At 50.7% G+C, this 23,508-nt stretch overlaps 1 protein-coding gene across 1 annotated transcript; it reads right to left on the bottom strand.

The window, feature by feature from the left end:
* Positions 1-9,426: 9,426 nt before the first annotated feature.
* Positions 9,427-13,360, bottom strand: LOC143844090 (uncharacterized). The gene is made up of 2 exons (XM_077351136.1): positions 12,908-13,360; positions 9,427-9,796 (listed from the first exon to the last, which is right to left on the bottom strand). The coding sequence occupies exon 1, from the start codon at positions 13,339-13,341 to the stop codon at positions 12,949-12,951; it is 393 nt and encodes a 130-aa protein (XP_077207251.1). The 5' UTR covers positions 13,342-13,360; the 3' UTR covers positions 9,427-9,796; positions 12,908-12,948.
* Positions 13,361-23,508: the final 10,148 nt, after the last annotated feature.

Here is a 23,508-nt window from a genome sequence, read left to right as displayed (position 1 = left end):
AGCAACCTGGTATCCTTAAAGGGATAGACTGTTCCTGTGCATGGGCAGAGGGTCTTTATTGGCTGCCTGATTAGCTAGATTTTCATTCAAAACAAAAAAAAAATGACAAAAAGATGTTCTAATTGCCAATTAAAAATAAAAAGACAAAATGTAAAAGGGAAGAAAAATCTGTAAAGGACGCATTTCCCAAAGAGGATCTGTGACTTCCCCCCCTTGCTTCCCTGAGGTGGGGGTCAGTCTTTAAAGAAACAAAACTTCTTCCCTTCCGGATTTGAGAAGAAAGAATACTTTCTGTGCTGTTAAAGTTTCTTAGTTATGTAGATTAGTTGCTTCCCTGGGGGAGAGCAAGGCATGAGTCATAGGCCTGAGTGCCTAGGAAGGCAGTTAGACAAAGAGAGTCTGTTTTAAGATTGCAAAATAGTAGCTGTTTCAGTGTGAATGCAACTATCAGTGGAGGCTCTACCAATTGCAGCCAAATTTAAAATTTGGAGGTTTAAAAGTAAAAATGGAAGCACACATGTTGAACAATTATTGTGAACTTGGATTTTGGAACTCTGTACAGGTTCAGAGGCAGGGTTTCCTTCCTGACTCTGAGATGTGGGAACTGAGAATATTTCCTCTTCTTTAAAGACAAGATGTGAAGCTGGGTTGCTGGATCTGCTGTATTTTCTTTTCAATTTACTACCTGTGTGGCTTTGGAAATCCAGTACATTTTGCAAATGTGTTTTTACTTTTAAAAGTTCACCCTGGAATTCCTTATTTTTCTTATCAAGATCCTTAATTTCTAGATCTTGTTTCTGGGTAAGAGTTTTAAATTTCTCTATTTCCTTCTGCCAATCCTTAGGGGATTCAGAAGAAATTTCTAGGGGGCTAGTTTTCTGTAGCTCATATCTAAGTATGTCTCTGTTCCTTTTCTCTCTAATGGCCTTTACAAAAGCACACATGAGCACAGATGTGGGTTGGTTATCATACTGGGTCATGTCTGCCCCAGTATTTCTAAGTTCCCGCCACAGAAAAATCCGGTCACCAATTTTATTCTGCTGCCGAAGGGCAGAATCTCTATTAGGTTTGGGATTATTCTGGGGGAAGTTACTTTAAGAAAAACCACTCTGTTTCTTATCCCTGTTTTGGGCAGGGGAAGGTGGCTGTGGGCGCTCTGCTGAGTTGGCAGTAAGCTTCCCATAGGCAAGGGCTAGTTTTCCCAGAGGCTGCCTGTTGAACTGGGCCATGTCCAATCTGGCCTCCTTGAGCCCGGCCCAGAAGTATCTCCTTAGGCAGGTTTCCGGGTGCTGAGGCTGTTTCTGGGCAGAGGGAACTGCCTGCTGAGGGTTCCCAAGAGGTGTTGGGGGAGGCACAGCAGTTTGGGTGCCAAGGGAAGACTCTGCACTTTGGCCAGAGAGCTTTTTCCCTGCTCCAAAGCTGCTGTGTCTCCTGTTTCTTCTATGTTTCAAATGCGAGCCACTGTTGGCATAAGTGACCGCCTGCACTGGTTCCTGGGAGCCTTTCTTGGGATGCTTGACTCGAGAACCTTGAGCATAGGCCGCCTCACGGAAAAGGTCGCCAGCAAGCCGTACCTTCTCCTTGAGCGCATACCAAGTGATGTTGGTCGGGTTGAACAAGCCTATAGCAATTTTTGTTCTGGTGTTGAGACCATTGTAGTTGTTGTTGTTATGTGCGAAGTCGTGTCCGACCCATCGCGACCCCATGGACAATGATCCTCCAGGCCTTCCTGTCCTCTACCATTCCCCGGAGTCCATTTAAGTTTGCACCTACTGCTTCAGTGACTCCATCCAGCCACCTCATTCTCTGTCGTCCCCTTCTTCTTTTGCCCTCGATCGCTCCCAGCATTAGGCTCTTCTCCAGGGAGTCCTTCCTTCTCATGAGGTGGCCAAAATATTTGAGTTTCATCTTCAGGATCTGGCCTTCTAAAGAGCAGTCAGGGCTGATCTCCTCTAGGACTGACCGGTTTGTTCGCCTTGCAGTCCAAGGGACTCGCAAGAGTCTTCTCCAGCACCAGAGTTCAAAAGCCTCAATTCTTTGACGCTCGGCCTTCCTTATGGTCCAACTTTCGCAGCCATACATTGCAACTGGGAAGACCATAGCCTTGACTAAACGCACTTTTGTTGGCAGGGTGATGTCTCTGCTTTTTAGGATGCTGTCTAGATTTGCCATAGCTTTCCTCCCCAGGAGCAAGCGTCTTTTAATTTCTTTGCTGCAGTCCCCATCTGCAGTGATCTTGGAGCCCAGGAAAATAAAATCTGTCACTATCTCCATTTCTTCCCCTTCTATTTGCCAGGAATTGAGAGGGCCGGATGCCATGATCTTTGTTTTCTTGATGTTGAGTTTCAAGCCAACTTTTGCACTCTCCTCCTTCACCCGCATCAACAGGCTCTTTAGTTCCTCTTCACTTTCTGCCATTAGAGTGGTATCATCTGCATATCTGAGGTTATTGATATTTCTCCCTGCAATCTTGATCCCAATTTGTGACTCCTCTAATCCCGCATTTCTCATGATGTGCTCTGCATACAAGTTAAATAGGCAAGGCGACAGTATACAGCCTTGCCGAACTCCTTTCTCAATTTTGAACCAGTCAGTGATTCCATGTTCAGTTCTCACTGTTGCTTCTTGACCTGCATATAAATTTCTCAAGAGACAAATAAGATGCTCTGGTATTCCCATCTCTTTAAGAACTTGCCACAATTTGTTGTGCTCCACACAATCAAAGGCTTTAGCATAGTCAATGAAGCAGAAGTAGACGTTCTTCTGGTACTCCCTAGCTTTCTCCATGATCCAGCGTATGTTGGCAATTTGATCTCTAGTTCCTCTGCCTCTTCGAAATCCTGCCTGTACTTCTGGAAGTTCTCGGTCCACATATTGCTGGAGCCTAGCTTGTAGGATTTTGAGCATAACTTTGCTAGCATGAGAAATTAGTGCAATGGTGCGGTAGTTTGAACATTCTTTGGCATTGCCCTTCTTTGGGATTGGAATGTAAACTGACCTTTTCCAATCCTGTGGCCATTGTTGAGTTTTCCAAATTTGCTGGCATATTGAGTGTAGCACTTTTACTGCATCGTCCTTTAAGATTTTGAATAGTTCAACTGGAATGCTGTCACTACCACTAGCTTTATTGTTGCTCAAACTTTCTAAGGCCCATTTGACTTCACATTCCAGGATGTCTGGCTCCAGGTCAGTAACTACCCCATTGTGGTCATCAGGGATGTTAAGCTCGCTCTTGTATAGTTCTTCTGTATAATTTTGCCACCTTTGTTTAATCTCTTCTGCTTCTGTGAGGTCCCTACCATTTTGGTCCCTTATCATACCCATCTTTGCATGAAACGTTCTCTTCATATCTCCAATTTTCTTGAAAAGATCTCTGGTCCTCCCCATTCTATTGTTTTCTTCTATTTGTTTGCACTGTTCATTTAAGAAGGCATTCTTATCTCTTCTAGCTTTTCTCTGGAATTCTGCATTCAATTGGGTGTATCTTTCTCTTTCTCCCTTGCCTTTCACTTCCCTTCTCTCCTTAGCTATTTGTAAAGCTTCCTCAGACAGCCATTTTGATTTCTTGCATTTCTTTTTCTTTGGGATGGTTTTAGTTGCTACCTCTTGTACAATGTTGCGAACCTCCGTCCATAGTTCTTCAGGCACTCTGTCTATCAGATCTAATTCCTTAAATCTATTTGTCACCTCCACTGTGTATTCGTCGGGGATATGATTTAGTTCATACCTGAGTGGCCTACTGCTTTTCCCTACTTTCTTCAATTTAAGCCTAAATTTTGCAACAAGAAGCTCATGATCTGAACCACAATCAGCTCCTGGTCTTGTTTTTATTGACTGGATAGAACTTTTCCATCTTTGGCTGCAGAGCACATAGTCAATCTGATTTCTGTGTTGACCGTCTGGTGATGTCCATGTGTAGAGTCGTCTCTTGGGTTGCTGGAAAAGAGTGTTTGCTATGACCATTGTATTCTCTTGACAAAATTCTACCAGCCTGTGCCCTGCTTCATTTTGTACTCCAAGGCCAAACTTGCCTGTTATCCCGGTTATCTTTTGGCTTCCTACTTTAGCATTCCAATCCCCCATGATGATAAGCACATCATTTTTGGGCGTTGCTTCTAGAAGGTGTTGTAGGGCTTCATAGAACTGATCAACTTCATCCTCTTCAGCAGCAGTGGTTGGGGCGTAGACCTGGATCACTGTGATGTTGAATGGTTTGCCTTGGATTCGAACTGAGATCATTCTGTCATTTTGGGGATTGTATCCCAAGACTGCTTTTCCTACTCTCTTATTGATTATGAAGGCTACTCCATTTCTTCTGCGAGATTCTTGTCCACAGTAGTATACCTGATGGTCATCTGAATTAAATTCACCCATTCCTGTCCATTTTAGTTCACTGATTCCTAAAATGTCGATGTTCAGTCTTCTCATTTCTTGTTTAACCACGTCCAGCTTGCCTTGATTCATGGATCTGACGTTCCAGGTTCCTATGGAATAAAAATCTTTACAGCATCGGACTGTCTTTTCGCCACCAGTTACTTCCACAACTGAGCGTCCTTTCGGCTTTGGCCCAGCCGCTTCATTCATTCTGGTGCTACTCGTACTAGCCGTCTGCTCATCCCCAGTAGCATATTGGACACCTTCCGACCTGAGGGGCTCATCTTCCAGCGTCATATCGTTATGCCTATTGGAACTGTCCATAGAGTTTTCATGGCAAAGATACTGGAGTGGTTTGCCATTGCCTTCTCCAGTGGATCACCTTTTGTCAGAGCTCTCAGCTATGACCTGTCCGTCTTGGGTGGCCCTGCACGGCATAGCTCATAGCTTCACTGAACTACGCAAGCCCCCTTGCCACAACAAGGCAGCGATCCTTGAAGGGGGACCATTGTAGTACGGGGTCTTAAAATTGTCTACATTAAAGTTCCATATACCCTGGGCATTTGCCTGAACCTTCTCAGCTAACTGCGCAAGAAAGCACTTGCGGCTTGAATAGCTTTCAGGGTTCTCATCCGGGCCTTGCTTGTCCATGAGGAACAGTAGCTCTGCTGATTGGCCTGGCCATAGCAACTTGGCTATTTCACGGGCCCAATTCATTGGACCTAACTGTGCCATATTACGTTGGAGTAGGCCATTCCGTAAGGCTTGTGTGTCTGGTCCAGTAGCACACACCCTTACCAATTGGCACAGATCCTCCCCGCTGGCAGTGGGGTACTGCTCTAGAGTTGAATACAGCCATTGCACGCCAGTGTCCCTGTTGAGAGGGCCCAACTGGTCACCAATAGCCTTCGCTTCATGAGGCTTCCAAATCATGACTCTCTCCTGGTTGGTAACCTCGACACGGCCGTTTGCCATGTGCCTCCGGACTGTCTCATGCTGGACAGGATGGACCGGAGTGGGGGTTTCCGTCCAATCAAGGTGGATTGGCGGATGTGAGACAGCCTCTGCTGGCAGTACCTGCTCGGTGTGAGACAGGTCTGGCAGGGAAGGGAGTGTCTCGGGGTGCACAGTTGCAATGAGAGCAGTCTGAAGCCCCAATTTCTGCTTCAGACTTTCAATTTCACGGCGGCACACATCATGGCTTATGGCAGAGACTTGTGCTGCTTTTTCCCTAGCCAGAAATTGTGCTGCACTCTGTGCCTGATCATGCAGCTTGCCCAATTCTTCCATCTTAGCAGAGGCCTCTTCTGCTCTCAGAAGAGCCTGTTGGCACTGGAGATCTTTCTCCTGTACCAGATTTGCATAGTGGTTTTTGTCCACCAGCAAGTCAAACTTCTCTCCTTGCAACTGTTCTATTTTTCGGTGGAGCTTGCTAATTACAGCGTCTCGCTCCCCAATTTCTCTCTCAAGATCTTTTCCCAGGGACTCAAGGCGAGTTTCTGTATCAGAGAGCTTGAGTGCATACTCACGCTCCTGATTTTCCAATGCTAGTCGGAGGTCCCGTTCCAAACTTTCCGATGCTGTTTGGAGTTCTCTAATCTGTGCCACACTGTCCTGCAGTGCAATGTAGAGACCCCAGGCAGCATGGGTACTCACACTTCCCAGTTTCAGCCTCCTGGAGTCACAGTATGACTGAAAAGTCTCTGTAAGTTTCTCCAGGGGATTTGGGTCTTTAAAGAACCCAGGTTTCCAGGGGTTGCACCCCTTTGACATGACCCACTTGGTCAGCTGGTCTACCCTGTCCTTGCTCTGAAAGGCTTCAGCAAGAACAATCTTTGCAGCCATCCCTTATGGCAGCAGTTACCCAAACACTCAAAGAGATAGGGGAAATCCTACAGGCAACGCACCCAAGAATTAACCCAAAGATTGCTGGCTCCGAGCTCCGGTATGCAGCAATAGAAAGACCAGGCCTGTGTCCTCTGTCTCTGCAGAGTGATTACAGCCTGCACCAACCCTGATTCACGGTATATACAGCACATGAACAGGAGGAAACAAAAAGGGGGGGGGGGTTGGCACGGTGTCCTTTCTTGCCCTGCACTTAACGGGAGTGCCTGAAGTCAGGAGGAGCACCTGCAAACCTCGACTGATTCACGGTATCTACAGCTCGTGATCAGAGGAGGAGGAATAGGAGCCCTAATTCACGGTATATACAGCACATGAAAGGGCACACCTCAGCTCTGCCTTAGCGAAGGTCAGATGCATGATGGCGGGGTTCCCTATCGCACGCTACCGTGGTGGGAGACACCCAGTGGGTCTGAAAGACGCAATGTGTAGCTTAAGCCTAGACTAGTGCGTGGTGCCATTGGTTATAGAAGACAGTGTGCTTGTCAATGAGGCAGGGGGCCCTGCCACACTTAACAGGCCGTCCCCTTAAACCTCTGCTTTCTTTTTTTGTCCCGTGCCGCTGTTTTTCGCGGCCTCCCAGGGGACGGGAACGCAGGGGCCGAAAGGGACTCCGAGCCCTTTTCTTTTTTTACTAGACCGTTTTGGTTCAGTAAAGAGAGAAACGATACAGCTTGCATATTACAGGACGACTATTCCAAGATAGGGAAAAAACAACAAAACACACACACATCAGGCTGCCATTTCCCTATGCTTCTCTTCTTCTTGTACATCTCCCTAACGCCGTAGATGACCTACTGATGCTTCTTCCCCCCAGGCTTACATAGCCAGTCTGAAAGTCGAGGATTTCTCTCCACCTCCTTCCCCCCCGCCCCAATCTGATCTCCTATGGGACTCCGCTTTCTTCTGGATTGCAAAGTTCTTGCCTTTTGCTTCAAGAACGCAAGGGTTGCTGGTGTCCCGTATTCTAACGCTTTGTCTAATGAGTCAGTAGTAGCTGGTCAGGATTCTGTTTTCCATCTTGTTGCATGAAGGATCCTAGCAGCTGCTTTTGCCATGCATTGAACAAAGTAGCTAGTCGTGTGGAGGAGTTTTCTTGTTCTGTTTCCTTACGTCCATATTGTATCCTGTGCAAATTGCCCTTTCAATCTCTTTTGCCTCTCCTCATGAATCATATTCCAGCATTCCCAGGCTTTCTGGCAAGTCCTCCAGATGCGAAAAAACCATGCATCTGTCTCCTGCCGTTCCCAGCATTGGCCGATAGGAGTTTTAGCCATTCCTGCTCTACCTTGGGAAGCAGCAAGCTACCTAAAAAGCATCTTATCCCCGTTTTCTGTTAACATCTGACATTCAGTGTCCCCACAATTTTTGATAGGTGAGCAACGAATACTCGATGCGCCCCACGTTAACTTTAATCCCTGGTGTCTATTCTTTTCTTTTTCTTTCCTCAGACGGGTTCCCACCTTGTTTCGCCGCGGTTGACAGTACCCACATCCCGATCCGAGCACCTGAGGGAAGCATAAAGGAGCACGGGAACAGGAAGGACTTTTGTCCTGTTCTCCTTCAAGGAACCGTGGACTTCTCCGGACGGTTTATAGATTTTGAGGTGGGGTGGAGTGGGAGGAGGCACGATGCCCTTGTGTTCCGTGAATCGAACCTCAGGGCAACCATGGACCAAGGGGTCTTTGTCCCCGGCAACCCCACCGCCACCATTGAGGGAGTGCGTGTTCCGGCTTTGGTGCTCGGAGATGGAGCCTACCCCACACGACGCTGGCTCATGACTCCCTATAAGCGGCCAAGGACAAATGTGCAGAGCTACTACAACCTCAGGCACTCCCGCGCAAGGAATGTCGTGGAGCGTGCCTTTGGCCCTTTGAAGGCTCGGTTCCATCGCTTGATGTCACGACTCCATGTGCATATAGACCATGTGACACCATTGATCATCGCATGTGTCATCTTGGAACAACATCTGCGAGGACAAGGGACATCACATCCCCTTCCCAGTGGCTGAATCAGACCCTGTAGTCCTTGAGGATGCAGCAGCCATCCCTCAAGCCAGAAAAAAAAGGATCTATTCGGAGGGGTGCAAGGTTCGGGACGCTATGGCCAGTTACCTTTTCAGAAATAGGAGACGGTTTTGATTGTGACCTTTTGCCTATGTGTGCTATGTGAAATAAAGTTTAATGTTCTTTGTTCAACCTTGTCTTCAGCCACTATCCTTGTGTTGTTTGACTAAGTAGCCGATTCTCTGGTCCGAAAGCACTTGAACAGACCTCACTGCCTCACTGTAGTAACACCCCTGTGAGATTGACAAACACAAGACAGAAGCACTCTACAGGCAAGGGTTGGGGAGGCGGCTAGCCAGGAAGTGTTGGCGAAACCTACTCCAGTGGAGGACATAGGCACTGATTTTATTTGATGTTCCAGGGAATAATTCCACTGGTGGACAGCATGGCTACATTTAAAGTTTTGGAGGCTGACTTGACTGTGGTGGCTATGAGAAGCCTCTTCCCCCAAATGCTTCTCTCTACTTTGGGACAGCAGTAAGATGCTGTTATTTCCAGCAGAGATTACCAGCTACTAAGAAGATGGTGGTGCTGGAGAGGGGACTCGTGCGCTTTAAAATTGTGGTTTGTGGTGGGGTGGGGGTGGGGGGGGGTTCCCTGTTTCATCCCTGTTTTAAAAAGTTTGTTTAAAATGTTTGGGGGGTTCCCTGTTTCATTCCCTGTTTGATAATGTTTGTTTTCTATTTATTAAAAATAAAATGTTTGTAATACTGTTGGCAGAAAAGCCTCCAGTGGGACTCCTTACTGTCAGACGCACAGGAAACTCACAACAAAACTTATTCAAAAGAAAATAGTTTTATTGATTAGCACTATACGCATTGGACTGAAAGTCAAATCTGACTCGAAGCCAGATTTGCCTCAGCTTATCAATACATTTCTCCCGCCCAAAACTTGACAGTTCCCAAGGAGGGGGGTTAGTGAAGAAAGACATATGTGAAACAAAAACAGGATTCCAAACTCCCATCCTTGAGAGAGGTACAAACAACCCTGTGAGCCCACAACAAGATAAGGTTAGAATAACATCACTATTCTATTTTATTGCTTACAAACTACAAGGCCGGGGCTAGCAGGTGCCAGGTCCCATTAAACAATATAACTGACATGGAGGAACTCAGGCTAATTTATGACAGAGATTCTACAATCCTGACATCCCTCCGCATTAAAACTAACTTCACTCCCCCATCTAGCCGGCATCTACCGGGCGAGGACAATCAGGAAATGCTCGATGGAAAGCCCGGAGAAGGCGGGGTGCCTTTACATTCCCTGCCTCCACCCACTCTTTGTCCCCCGAGGGGAAATCTTTCCACTCGATCAGATATTGAAGGCGACCCTTGTGCAAACGAGAGTCTAAAATTTGGTTGACTTCATAGTGGGTGTCTTTGTCGATGTAAATTGGCACAGGCTGGTCTGGAGGAGGGTGCCACTCGTCTGGGACCGGAGCTCTTCGCAGCAGGCTGGAATGAAAAACCGGATGCACATTCCTATAAGTCTTTGGTAAAGCTAGCTCAACAGTCACAGGATTAATCAGTTTTACCACCTTAAATGGCCCCACATATTTAGGGCCAAGTTTCTTAGATTTCTGCTGGCACCTCAGGTTCTTAGTAGACAAATAGGCCAGGTCTCCCACTTTCCAATCAGGTGCAGGTACTCTTTTCTTATCTGCTTGAGCTTTATAGGCCTGTTTCGCCTCTTTGAGGCTAGCAACAATTTTTGGCCAACCTGTACTGATGGTTGATGCCCATTTATCTATGTCAGGAGTTTCAGTGGAGCTGAGTTCCCAGGTGGGGGCTGTTGCCAAATCAGTCCCATACACTACTTTAAAGGGTGATACCCCTGTTGAGGCATGAACCCCATTGTTGTAGGCAAATTCAGCCAGCGGTAATAAGGAGACCCAATTGTCCTGCTGGTGATTGATAAAACAACGCAAATACTGTTCCAGGATTTGGTTTACTCTTTCGGTCTGGCCATTTGATTCAGGGTGATAACCCGAAGTGAGGGCTTGCTCCACCCCCAATAGTCTCAAGAGTTCCCTCCAAAACTTGGAAACGAACTGGGGGCCCCGATCCGTCAGGACACGTGTCGGGATCCCGTGCAGACGTACCACGTGTTCAATAAAAAGAGAAGCCAATTTTGGTGCTGAAGGCACTCCCGTGCAGGGAATGAAGTGAGCCTGTTTAGAAAAAGCATCCACTACCACCCATATAACGGTGTTCCCGTGGCTGGGAGGGAGGTCCGTAATAAAGTCCATAGTGACATCTGTCCATGGACGAGAGGGGGTGGGCTGTGGTTGCAATAGCCCCTTTTTCTTGCCCCCAACCGGTTTTGAGGCAATACAAATAGGGCACCCCTGCACGTATTTCTCCACATCTTTGCGCAGGGACGGCCACCAATACTGTCTCCTGACTAGGTGCAGAGTTTTCACGAAACCAAAGTGTCCAGCAGTCTTTGCGTCGTGGCAAAGTTTCAAAACTTTTCCCCTGGTCGCAACAGGAACAAAGAGTCTCTCGCCCTTAAAAAAGAGCCCTCCCTTCTCCGACAGATCAGGGCGGAGGGAGCCAAACTCCGGATCTTGTGACATCTCCTTCTGGACCCAGCCCCCTGGGATGGGCGGAACAGTCTTTACGTGGCTGCGCGTCACGGCGGCCATCCCTAGTTGGGCGGGGGTAAAAACGGTGTCCACCAATGGGTCTCGTTTGCTGTTGTACTGGGGCAGGCGTGACAATGCATCTGCCAAAAAGTTCATTTTACCCGGCAGATGCTTAAGGGAGAAGTTGAAACGGGCGAAAAACTCCGCCCATCTCATTTGCTTGGCGGACAGCGATCGGGGCTGCTTGAGTGCCTGAAGGTTTTTATGATCCGTCCAGACGACAAATGGGATCGCGGACCCCTCTAGCCAATGCCTCCAGGTGGAAAGGGCCAATTTTACTGCAGCCGCTTCTTTTTCCCAAATAGCCCAATTTCGCTCTGCTCCCGAGAATTTCTTGGACAGATAGGCCAGCGGGTGTAACTTCCCGTCCTCCCCCTCTTGGAGGATCACGGCCCCCATTGCTACGTCCGAGGAGTCTACTTGTACAGTAAATTGCTTAGAAGGGTCAGCATGGGCCAGTACTGGTTCGGACGTAAACAACAACTTTAGTTTGTCAAATGCGTCTTGACAGGGGGGAGTCCACAGAAGGGGCGTCCCTGGGCGGCTCGCCGCTTTTCCCCCTTGTTTGGTTTTCAACAAGTCAGTGAGGGGCAACGCCACTTTAGCAAAATTGGGGATGAAAGTCCTGTAAAAATTAGCGAATCCTAAGAAACTCTGCAGTTGCCTCCTGGTGCGGGGAGGTTCCCAAGCCAGCAAGTCGCGCACCTTGCCAGGGTCCATCTCAATCCCAGCCTGGGAGACACGGAACCCCAAAAACTCCACCGCATCGCGGTGGAACTCACATTTAGACAGTTTAGCAAACAACTGGTGCTTCCGCAAGCGGTTGAGCACTTCGCGGACCAGATCAGCATGACTCTCAACATTCTCAGAGTACACAAGAATATCATCAATATAAACCAACACCCCCTGGTACAATAAATCATGCATAATTTCATTAATCATATTCATGAACACGCCCGGAGCGCCGGCGAGGCCGAACGGCATTACGGTGTACTCAAACTGCCCCAGGGGGGTATTAAAGGCCGTTAAATATTCGTGCCCCTTCTTGATCCGAACTCGGTAATAGGCTTCCCTCAAATCCAATTTCGTAAAAATCCGTGCCTTCCCCAAATGTCCCAACAAGTCTTTAATCAGGGGGAGCGGGTAGGCATTGCAGGTAGAGACCGCGTTCAACCCACGGTAGTCAGTACACAAACGTAGCGAACCATCCTTTTTTTTTACAAAAAGGACCGGGGCCGCCAATGAAGACGTGGCCGGTCTAATAAAACCCCTCGCCAGGTTCTTATCCAGAAAATCCCTAAGCTCCGCCATTTCCCGGGGGCTCATGGAATAAAGTTTGGCTTTGGGGAGTGGTTCCCCTTTCTTCAATTCGATGGCACAGTCAGTTTTACGGTGGGGAGGGAGTTGGTTGCACTCGACCTCCGCGAACACATCCGCAATCGGGACTTTGCGGAGGGAGCGCTGCCCCCCCCGATCCCAAAGCGGCCACAACCCCCTGGCTTGGGGGATCCCGCGGTCGGGCGTGCTGCTCGCAGGCGGGAGAGGTAAAGTCCACAGTCCCTTCTTTCCACTTCACTAGGGGGTCATGCTCCTTCAACCAATCCAACCCCAACACACAAGGGAAGGCAGAATGAGGGGCTACCAAAGGCTGGATTTGCTCCCAATGTTTTTTTATGTCCAAGTCCATTGGGCGCGTTTTCGCTGTGGCCTCCCCTCCGGGAGCACATTTCCCGTCTAATTGGGTGATTGGCAAGGGTTCCCTCAGCGGCACCTTTCCCACCCCCAAAGTCTCGGCCAGTGCCGGGCTCACTAGGGATTGGGTGCACCCCGAGTCCACGATACACCGGACTCCCACTGTTTTCCCCGACTTGGGGTTGGAGAGCTTGGCAGGCAGGAGTAGCAAGGGGGAATCACTCACCACGCGTTTGCCCCTGTTGGCGGCCTGCTGGCGGGGCGCCTTTACAGCAGACCGTCCTCGTTTCCCGACTGCTCCTCGGCTTGATCCTCGTCCTCCAGCCCGCTTCCCTCCTCCGAGTCGTCCACTGCTGGCACGGTAGCCACTGGCACCAGGAGAGACTTGGCACTTTTCTTTGGAGTGGTTTTCTTGGCAGGCTGGGCTTTCGGTGGGGCGCTGCTCACGGCCTTCGGAGTCGCTGCTGCTTTTGTCGGGCAGTGTGCGAGAAAGTGCCCCGCTTGGCCGCAACCCAAGCACAGCCCCTTTTCCATGCGCCGGGTGCGCTCAGACGGCTCCAACTTGGCTCGGGGCTTGGCTTTCGCCGGGGTGGAAGTTTTCGCCACGGTTTTGCCTGCCAGGACCTGCACCATCGAAGCTCGCTCCAATCGATTTTCCATCTCCCCAGCCAATTGGACCCACCCTTCGACTGTAAGCGGGTCTTCCAAGAGGAGGCATTTGTCTGCCAGAGTAGGATTGAGGCCCCCCACAAACGACAGCACGCGTTGGGGTTCCGTCCAGTCCGGCACCGAGGAAGCCAGCTCCTTAAACTCCCTGGCGTACTCGACCACTGACAACTTCCCTTGCCGGTGAGCCCTGAGTTTTTTCTCCGCGGTCTCTCGCTCGAACGGTTCCACGTACATCTGGCGCAGGGCTCTCATAAAATGGTTGTAGTCACGGATGGCTTGGGGGTGATAGCGGTACAAGTCCACGAACCACTTGGCTGCTTTGCCTTCGAGGGCTTGACCCACGAAACGCACTTTCTCAGCGTCGTCCTGGAAAGTGAACCCCATTTCCATCATGTAGGCCTGGAGGTGCACCAGGAACGTAGGAAAATCGGAGGGGTCTCCGGAAAACTTAGCCTTGAATTTATAGGTGCTCCGCATCTCCACACCCCGGAGGTGGGCCGGTAGGCGCCCCGGGCCCCAATCCGCCGGTGCCGGGGCCGGTACTGGGGGTCTTGCACCACGGCCAATGCCTCGTCCTCTCCCCGCCGCCGCTCTTGCTCGTTCCGCTGCCCGCGCCGCCTCTGCTGCTCGCGCTGCCGCTCGCGCCGCTTCGCGCGCTGCTGCTGCCGCCGCCGCCTCGGCTCCCGCAACGTCCGCCGCCGCCGCTGCTGCTGCCGCCGCCGCTGCATCCTCGCCTCCGTCCGCGCCGTCCCCTCCGGCCCCATCGCCGCCCGCGCCGCCTTCGTCTTCTCGCTCCTCGTCCTCGCCTTCTTGCTCTCGCTGCGCTCTCGCTCGAGCCTCTGCCTCCGCCTCGATTTCCAGCTGCGCCCTGGCCCTGGCCAACGCCTCAGCATCCGCTGCCGCTTGCGTGTCCGCCATGCCGTGTTCCCGCAGTGCAAGCCCACCACTCACTCTTCGCAGGCTGGTATCGTGCGCACCACCACCGAGCACCTCCTTCAGCAGGCGTTGCGTTCGGCGCTTCTCCTCCGGATCCAACCGACCCGAAAGATCCTGCAGCCAGTTAGTCACCCTGTCCAGCTTGTACTGCAAGTCCTGTGTCTCACCCACAGGCTCCAGCGCGTAGCTAGGCAGTCCCAGGTGCTCCGGCCACTTCTCATCCCCAGTGGGGCGGTCGTATCTAGACAATCGCCTGCGTTGGGTGACGTGTCGTTCCAAAAATTCCTCGGGCCCCGGGGTTGTCCCCGAGATTGCCCGCATCATGCCCGAGCTGTGCGGGCCGGCACTCGCGCCGTCGCCCTGGGAGAGGTCCCAATCCAGGCCCTCTCCCTGCTCAGAAAAAGTATGTCCCTCGCCCTGCATTTTGCAGGTGAAAGGAGTTGTGAGATTTGACTTGATGTCAGACGCACAGGAAACTCACAACAAAACTTATTCAAAAGAAAATAGTTTTATTGATTAGCACTATACGCATTGGACTGAAAGTCAAATCTGACTCGAAGCCAGATTTGCCTCAGCTTATCAATACATTTCTCCCGCCCAAAACTTGACAGTTCCCAAGGAGGGGGGTTAGTGAAGAAAGACATATGTGAAACAAAAACAGGATTCCAAACTCCCATCCTTGAGAGAGGTACAAACAACCCTGTGAGCCCACAACAAGATAAGGTTAGAATAACATCACTATTCTATTTTATTGCTTACAAACTACAAGGCCGGGGCTAGCAGGCGCCAGGTCCCATTAAACAATATAACTGACATGGAGGAACTCAGGCTAATTTATGACAGAGATTCTACAATCCTGACACTTACACTCACACCCCTTTCACCCCACACCCACACATCAGTTTAAACCCATTCACCAGAAAGGCCTGCCTGCCTTCAGAGGATCAGAGCATCAGAGCAGTCGTCCAGCCATCCCATTCAGGCTGCCGGGCTTCTAGACACCTTCCTCCTGCTGAGCTTTGAAGGGCTGGGACGGGTTCAGGCCCTTGTCCGCCCAGCGGGAAGGGCGTGCTGTCCTCGGCTGGCTCAGGCACAATGGAGGATGCTAATCTGGAGGGCCTTTCCCTCTGTGGACCAGCAGTTCAGGGACTGGAGTTCAGCAGCTGGGCCAAGGTGTATGTCTCCACCTTATGAGCCTACCTTCTGAATTGTCGGAGGTCAGACATCAACGCGGCTGCTAATGCTGGTGGTGGGGCAGGGAAGCGTGTGCCGAAGGAGTGGGTGTGCCACAGGCCCAGGGGGTGATGTCGACTGATGTCCGCGGATACTACCTTCCCATCCCCTGGCTCGACATCAAGGGGCTCGCCTTCCGGACACCATTAGGAGGGAGGTTCCCCGTGTCGGTGCCCCATCGATGACCACAGGGATTCGGAGGCAGATGCTCCTTTGGGCTGCCCCAACTGTTCCGCTGCAGGGCCTCCCCCTCGGGACTCCGTACAAGGTCCAAGCGGTTGGAGGTTACGTGCAGGGGAGTGCCGGCTTTCGGATCAGACTTTTCTCATGCCGCTGGTGCTCGTAACGCTGCAAGAGAGTCAAGGGGGAGTCACCTGGGTCTCAGGGGCTGCATCCATGTTCCTAGGCCAGGATATCGCAGCACACAGTGGCCAGGCACATGGCACTGCCATGCAAGATACCCATGGCGCAGGGGCACCTGAGGTTGTGGTAGCTTTTCTGGTGAGACCGACTGGCCAGCGGTGCCCGGCTTCCAGAGCATTAAGGAAAGATCAGTGGAAGTGGGAGTTTGGGGGCACAAGTCCCTGAAATGACTGGAGCTGAGGGGGCCAGTTCTTTAATTGGCTTAGCAACCTCTTGGGGCGCCCTCTGCAGATGGTTTGGTTTGCCAAGTGATGGGGTTCTTTAGTTGGACCCGGGTGTGATCTGTGGTTGCACAAGGTTTTTGGCTGGCCTGATGGAATTGGTCCTGGTTATGGAGCGTTGGCGGGAACGGGGCCTGTTTGGCTTCATTCTGTGGCGGGTCTGCATGGGTTGGAGCGTGTTGGCAGGGAGTCCGGTGTGTGATCAGATTCCCTGGGGTTCGGGACCTCACTAAGAGGTGGCATGTAAACCAGCGCGGCTTACCTGGCTCGGAGGCCAGGGGCTCGTTTTGCCAGGCGGCCTGGGGACAGCCGAACGAGGTGGACGTACGTTTGCTCCCCCACTTAGGTCGCTTCCCCTGGGGCGAACTTTGTATTATTATCATTATCATTATCATTATTATTACTATTATTGTTATTATCATCATCATCATCATTTCCTGCCACTCCCTACTGGCTTGTGGCAGGTAACAGTAGTCTTACAATACCCCATTAAAACCCCCACTAATAGACTATAAATATACCCAACACGGCAGAAAATGCCACTCTCCCCTACCCAGTCAACGGCATTAGGGGATGGAGGCTAATACTGTATACTTCAGACCCCAGGGGGGTGGCAATGTTGTCCCTCGCCAGTCCTAGCCTCAACCAGGGACCTGGCGGAAGAGCTCCGTTTTATAGGCCCTGCGGAACGCCGACGGATCCCGCAGGGCCCGTAGCTCGCCCGGGAGCTCATTCCACCAGGTAGGGGCCAGGACAGAGAAAGTCCTGGCCCTGGTTGAGGCTAGGCGCGCTTCTCTGGGGCCGGGAACGACCAATAGATTTCCCCCCGCAGAGCGTAAGGCGAAAGGCGGTCCCTCAGATATGTGGGTCCCAACCCGCGTAAAGCCTTGAAGGTTAGAACCCAAACCTTGAACCGGATCCGGACAGCAATGGGCAACCCATGCAGCTGCCTCTGCACAAGCTGGATGTGGGCCCTCCAAGGTGGGCCAGTGAGGACCCTCGCAGCTGCATTTTGCACTAGCTGAAGTTTCCGGGTCCGCGGCCCTTTCCACCCCCTGTCCCAGGAACGTTTAATGCGATCCTGGGCTTCAGTTGGCAGGGTCCTGCGGGTCCAACGTTGTTTTTTTCAAGAGAGGGCGAAATGCTAGCGAGGCTTGGCCGTGCTTAGCGTCAAAGATACTCAGATATTCTGGAAGCCAGGCAAAGGACCTTGGGTGGAGACTTGCCATTGTCTGCCTCCCTGTCATGACACCCCAATGTATGTTGTAGGGACTCGCACCCAGATCCTTGGAGGTTTCACATCCAAATACTAGCCAAGGTTGGCCATGCTTCGCTTCTAAGATACTCAGATTGTGTGACAGCCAGGCAAGGGGCCACGTCGTGGCAGGTCCCAGGGAGAGGTGGATGCTGCTGCTGTCAGCTCAGGCCTAAGGCTCCACGGCCACCGCAGCCAAGTCATGATGAATTGTCTTGATCGTGGATCTCCAGAAGGGGCTCCTGGGCCTTTCGCTGTAGGGGCCTACTCCGTCGGGGGATGGAAGGTCTTGAGGGAGGGGACTTTCTGGGACTGGTTGGCCGCCCCTCCCTCCCTCCCTCCCTCCCTCCCTCCCACAGCTTTCCAGAAATCAGGGTTCATAAAGTTTGACAGTACTGCTGTGGTTGCCAAGGGACCCACAACAGCCACAGAATCCAGTGGGCTTCCTTAAAAAAGAAAAAAATGTGTTTCTTCGTTCCCCTCCCCTTCAATCATATTTGGTTCTGGAAAGAGAGGACGTTGTCGTAGAAAACTTTAGAAGAAAAAGAAGAAGAAGAGTTGGTTCTTATATGCCGCTTTTCCCTACCCGAAGGAGGCTCAAAGCGGCTTACAGTCGCCTTCCCTTTCCTCTCCCCACAACAGACACCCTGTGGGGTGGGTGAGGCTGAGAGAGCTCTGATATTACTGCTCGGTCAGAACAGCTCTATCAGTGCCGTGGCGAGCCCAAGGTCACCCAGCTGGTTCCATATGTGGGAGCGCAGAATCGAACCTGGCATGCCAGATCAGAAGTCTGCACTCCTAACCTCTACACCAAACTGGCTCTCTGTAGTGCCCTGTTTTGCCTCATAAGGACTTCCCAACCAACTTAAGGTTCTGGAGAACATCAACAGAGAAATATCTGAAACTGTGGCCAGGTTTTTGCAAGGTGCCATCAAACAGCGTCCGGACTGTTATTCAGGACAATTTTCTTGCATATTTATCAATTCCTGGGAGGGCTTTGTTTATTTACTGTGTCTTTTTCTTACTATTTTTGCTTTTCTGTCTCTGTATTCCACTTCCAACTGTAACTCAGATTTTATAGGCCACGAAATGACTTGTATCTGGAACTATGGGTTCTGGTCTTGCTCTGGAGGGTAACTTTTTTTGCGCACAGAATTGGCCATGCCCATTTAACATTTTTTGCGCTGTTCTGAAAACATGGTTCAGCGGCGTTAAAAACATGAGCTTTTCAACAGCAGAAAATGTTTTCATTCATCCACCCTTCTTCCCTGACATCTCTCCCCTTATGCTCCTGCTCATTTTCAAACTTGGGGCCCCGCGCTGCAGGTGGGGTTTAAAGAAATGTCCTTGTGAACTACAAATGGGTTCGAGGGGTTTGATTGGCTGGTTTGGCAGAGAGTTCTAATGTGGCTGTGTTTGGTTGCTGTGAGACAGTTTATTAATGCAACAAGATCAACATGTGCTTATATATGCCCACAGTTATAATGGTCAGTTCTTAGTTTGACGAAGAGTGCTTGCACTCGAAAGCTCACGCCTTGAATACATCTTTGTTGGTCTTAAAGGTGCCACTGGGCTCTGATTTTGTTGTCCCCCCCTGGGAGTGACTCATCCCATGCTGGAGTGGGAGGGAAGGCCAGGAAACAGCCCCCTGGGCCACTGTAACCCGAGGGACGGGCGGGACGGGGCCTCCTTTGTGACATCACCCCCTGCTGGTGCCCTGGGCTGCCGCACCCGGGGGGTCCTTTGTGGGTTGTTGAAGGAGCGTTGGAGTTGGAGTTGAAAGAGATTGGTGGAGAAAAATCGTGTTTTGTTGGTTTATTGGTTTATTTCTTTTTGATTTCACTTTATCCATTTATTTAACTAAATTGTTTTATTTATTTTATTTCACTTATTTATTTATTTTAATTATTTTATTTTATTAATTCATTTATTTATTCTTTTTGATTCATTTATATTATTCGTTTTTTATTTATTTAATTTTACCTTTATATTTATTTGTATATATCTGTATATATCTGTATATATTTGTATATTTCTTTCTATATATATATATATATTTGTATATATTTGTATATATTTATTTATTTGTATATTTATTTGTATATTGATTTATTTGTACATTTGTATATATTATTTGTATATATTTTTAAGACCATGGCTGAAAAACATCTAAAAATGTAAGTGGGGCACCTGTATTCTTTTCCTATGCAATTTTTATCTCACGATCTCCCAAGCGATCCTGGTTGGGAAGCGGGACGTGTTGCTCTTAGAATCATAGAATCATAGATTTGGAAGGGGCCATACAGGCCATCTAGTCCAACCCCCTGCTCAACGCAGGATCAGCCCTAAGCACCCTAAAGCATCCAAGAAAAGTGTGTATCCAACCTTTGCTTGAAGACTGCCAGTGAGGGGGAGCTCACCACCTCCTTAGGCAGCCTATTCCACTGCTGAACTACTCTGACTGTGAAAAATCTTTTCCTGATTGTTGTTGTTATGTGCGAAGTCGTGTCCGACCCATCGCGACCCCATGGACAATCATCCTCCAGGCCTTCCTGTCCTCTACCATTCCCCGGAGTCCATTTAAGTTTGCACCTACTGCTTCAGTGACTCCATCCAGCCACCTCATTCTCTGTGGTCCCCTTCTTCTTTTGCCCTCGATCGCTCCCAGCATTAGGCTCTTCTCAAGGGAGTCCTTCCTTCTCATGAGGTGGCCAAAGTATTTGAGTTTCATCTTCAGGATCTGGCCTTCTAAAGAGCAGTCAGGGCTGATCTCCTCTAGGACTGACCGGTTTGTTCGCCTTGCAGTCCAAGGGACTCGCAAGAGCCTTCTCCAGCACCACAGTTCAAAAGCCTCAATTCTTTGACGCTCGGCCTTCCTTATGGTCCAACTTTCGCAGCCATACATTGCAACTGGGAATACCATAGCCTTGACTAAACGCACTTTTGTTGGCAGGGTGATGTCTCTGCTTTTTAGGATGCTGTCTAGATTTGCCATAGCTTTCCTTCCCAGAAGCAAGCGTCTTTTAATTTCTTTGCTGCAGTCCCCATCTGCAGTGATTTGGAGCCCAGGAAAATAAAATCTGTCACTATCTCCATTTCTTCCCCATCTATTTGCCATGATATCTTTTCCTGATATCTAGCCTATATCGTTGTACTTGAAGTTTAAACCCATTACTGCGTGTCCTCTCCTCTGCATCCAACAGAAACAGCATCCTGCCCTCCTCCAAGTGACAACCTTTCAAATACTTAAAGAGGGCTATCATGTCCCCTCTCAACCTCCTTTTCTCCAGGCTGAACATTCCCAAGTCCCTCAACCTATCTTCATAGGGCTTGGTCCCTAGGCCCCAGATCATCTTCGTCGCTCTCCTCTGTACACTTTCAATTTTATCTACGTCCTTCTTGAAGTGAGGCTCCAGAACGGCACACAGTACTCCAGGTGTGGTCTGACCAGTGCCGTATACAATGGGACTATGACATCTTGTGATTTTGATGTGATGCCCCTGTTGATGCAGCCCAAAATGGCATTCGCCTTTTTTACCGCTGCATCACACTGCCTGCTCATGTTTAGTTTACAATCCACAAGTACCCCAAGGTCTCGTTCACACACAGTGTTACCTAGAAGCGTATCCCCCATCCAGTAGGCATGCTTTGCATTTTTCTGACCCAGATGCAGAACTTTACACTTATCTTTATTAAATTGCATCTTGTTCTCATTTGCCCATTTTTCCATTGTGTTCAGATCTCGTTGAACTCTGTCTCTATCTTCCGGAGTATTTGCCAGTCCTCCCAATTTGGTGTCAGCTGCAAACTTGATGAGTAGTCCCTCCACCCCCTCATCTAGATCATTAATAAATATGTTAAAAAGTACCGGGCCGAGCACCGAGCCCTGAGGTACCCCGCTATTCACCTCTCTCCAGTCTGATGAAACACCATTGACAAGAACGCTTTGAGTGCGGTTCTCTAACCAATTCCCTATCCACTTAACTATCTGGAAATCCAGATTGCAGTCCTTCAACTTATCCATCAGAACATATTGGGGAACCTTGTCAAAAGCTTTACTAAAATCCAAGTAAATGACATCAACCGAATTTACACGATCCAGCAAACCTGTTACTTGGTCAAAAAAGGAAACCAGGTTGGTCTGGCAGGACCTGTTGGAGACAAATCCATGCTGACTTCCTTGGATCACGAAATTGCCCTCCAGATGTTTGCAGATCACTCCCTTTAATATCTGCTCCATTATCTTCCCCACAACAGAGGTCAGACTCACTGGTCTGTAGTTTCCCGGGTCATCCTTCCTCCCTTTTTTGAAGATCGGAATAACATTTGCTCTCTTCCAGTCCTCCGGGACATCTCCAGTCCTTAAAGAGGCCCGAAGATGATGGACAAGGGCTGTGCAAGTTCTCTGGAAAGTTCTTTGAGCACTCTCGGGTGCACTTCATCCGGACCAGGGGATTTGAACTCATCAATGGGCTTCCCTGGCCAATTTTAGCTCACTCTCAGCTTTGGCCTTTCTGATGATTGATCTACAGTGCCTAGTAACCTGTAGGCACTGGTTAGTATCTGCCTAGTAACCTGTAGGCACCTCATCTTCTCCAAGCGATGAGGCTGTCCGAACGCTCAGCTCCGTGTCAGGGGAGGGAAAGAGTGTGTCAGGCCTTCTCCGGTCCCTCCACCCTCGCAGGCAAGAGGGGCCAAGAGCCCCCCACCGGGTGCCCAGGGGAGATTCTCTCCAGACCTCCGATGCCCTCAGAGTCTCGATGCGGAGACGGAGGGACCTGCCCTCATCCCAGAGAGACTCCCTCAAGTGTTCTTTCTTATCAGGGCGGGTGGTTAGGTGGGACTGCAGACACAGGGTGCCGCCAGGCCAGTGACTCCCCTTCTCTTCCCTCCCTTCTAGCCTCCAGCGCTTAAGGGCCCTCTTCAAACGGGCCAAGGTCGCCCCCCGGGCCGGAGGAGAGGTGCAGCCTGCAGGTGAGGAGTGGAACGGAAGGCAGGGAGGGGCAGGGAGGGGGGCGGAAGAGGCAGAGCTGTTGAGGACAGTGACATTCCCAGGGCTCAGGTCCCCTGTGGCTACCCGCACAAGGAGTGCTTTTGGAACCAGCCCGACAGGGCTTGGAAATCTCGTGGCACCTTCAAGAACGACCCCATTGATTAGGGTACGTTGTCGGTGTGTCATGGCCCCTTTCGCCAGTCGGATCTGTGATGACAGACGACAACGGGGCATTCGTGGTGGGCTCCTGTGGGGAGGAGAAAAGGGTAGCCCTAATGGACCCCATTCTTTCGAAGAAGGGGGGAAAGGGACACGATGTGGAGAAGGTGTGTGTGGGGGGGGGAGTCTCCTCCTAGAGTGACAGAATTTGCCGATTCTCCCACTGGAGTCGGAGGGAGGCCCGGAGACGAAACGGCTCCCCTGATGGTTTCTGTGAAGGTGCCCGACAGCAGTGCCCACGGTCGGGGCCCTGAAGAATTGTGCCTGAAGGCCAAATCGGGCTCCCCCCACACAGGAGGGCTCCACAGTCCGGGCTGAGCTGTGTGGCCATCAGAGCCCCTTGGGGGTGCTGGGGGGACACCGAGGGGGGCTGCCACGCACTACAGGCAGAGAAGTCGATGGGGGGAGGCTCTCTCTCCTGCTGTGGATGGAGCCCCACCCTCAAACCGGGGAGCCACTGGACCTGTTGCTGAAGCGATGATCCAGAGGACCCCTGAGGGGCGAGAGGGAAGGAAGCCCCCACCCCTCCCCAGGGCAGGATTGGACCCAGCCCAGAACGTGTTCCCTCTGCCGACCTCTGGGTGGGGATCAGCCCGCAGGGGCACGCAAGCGGACTCTTCGCCCCTGGGAGCCCGCTGGGAAGGGCTCTGAGGGAAGGCACCATGGAAGGCGCAAGGAAAGCGGGATCTCTCCGCGTATTAACCGGGCCCTTCCTCCCCAGCTGCCGCTGCCTGCAGGAGGCGCCCCAAGAGGGGAGCGGCGGAATGCATCGCCCACTTCCTGGCCGCCAAGGATACGGTAAGCCCCGTGAGGCACCAGGAGAAGCGCAGTGTCCCTTCCCTTGCGAGGCTGTTCCCCTTCCGTTCCCCTTCCTCTCG

The sequence above is a fragment of the Paroedura picta genome, chromosome 8, assembly GCF_049243985.1.
Source record: "Paroedura picta isolate Pp20150507F chromosome 8, Ppicta_v3.0, whole genome shotgun sequence".
In the NCBI taxonomy this organism is placed as follows: Eukaryota; Metazoa; Chordata; class Lepidosauria; order Squamata; family Gekkonidae; genus Paroedura; species Paroedura picta.
Note: the sequence above shows the minus strand (reverse complement) of the source record. Positions and strands in the feature narration are given on the sequence as shown.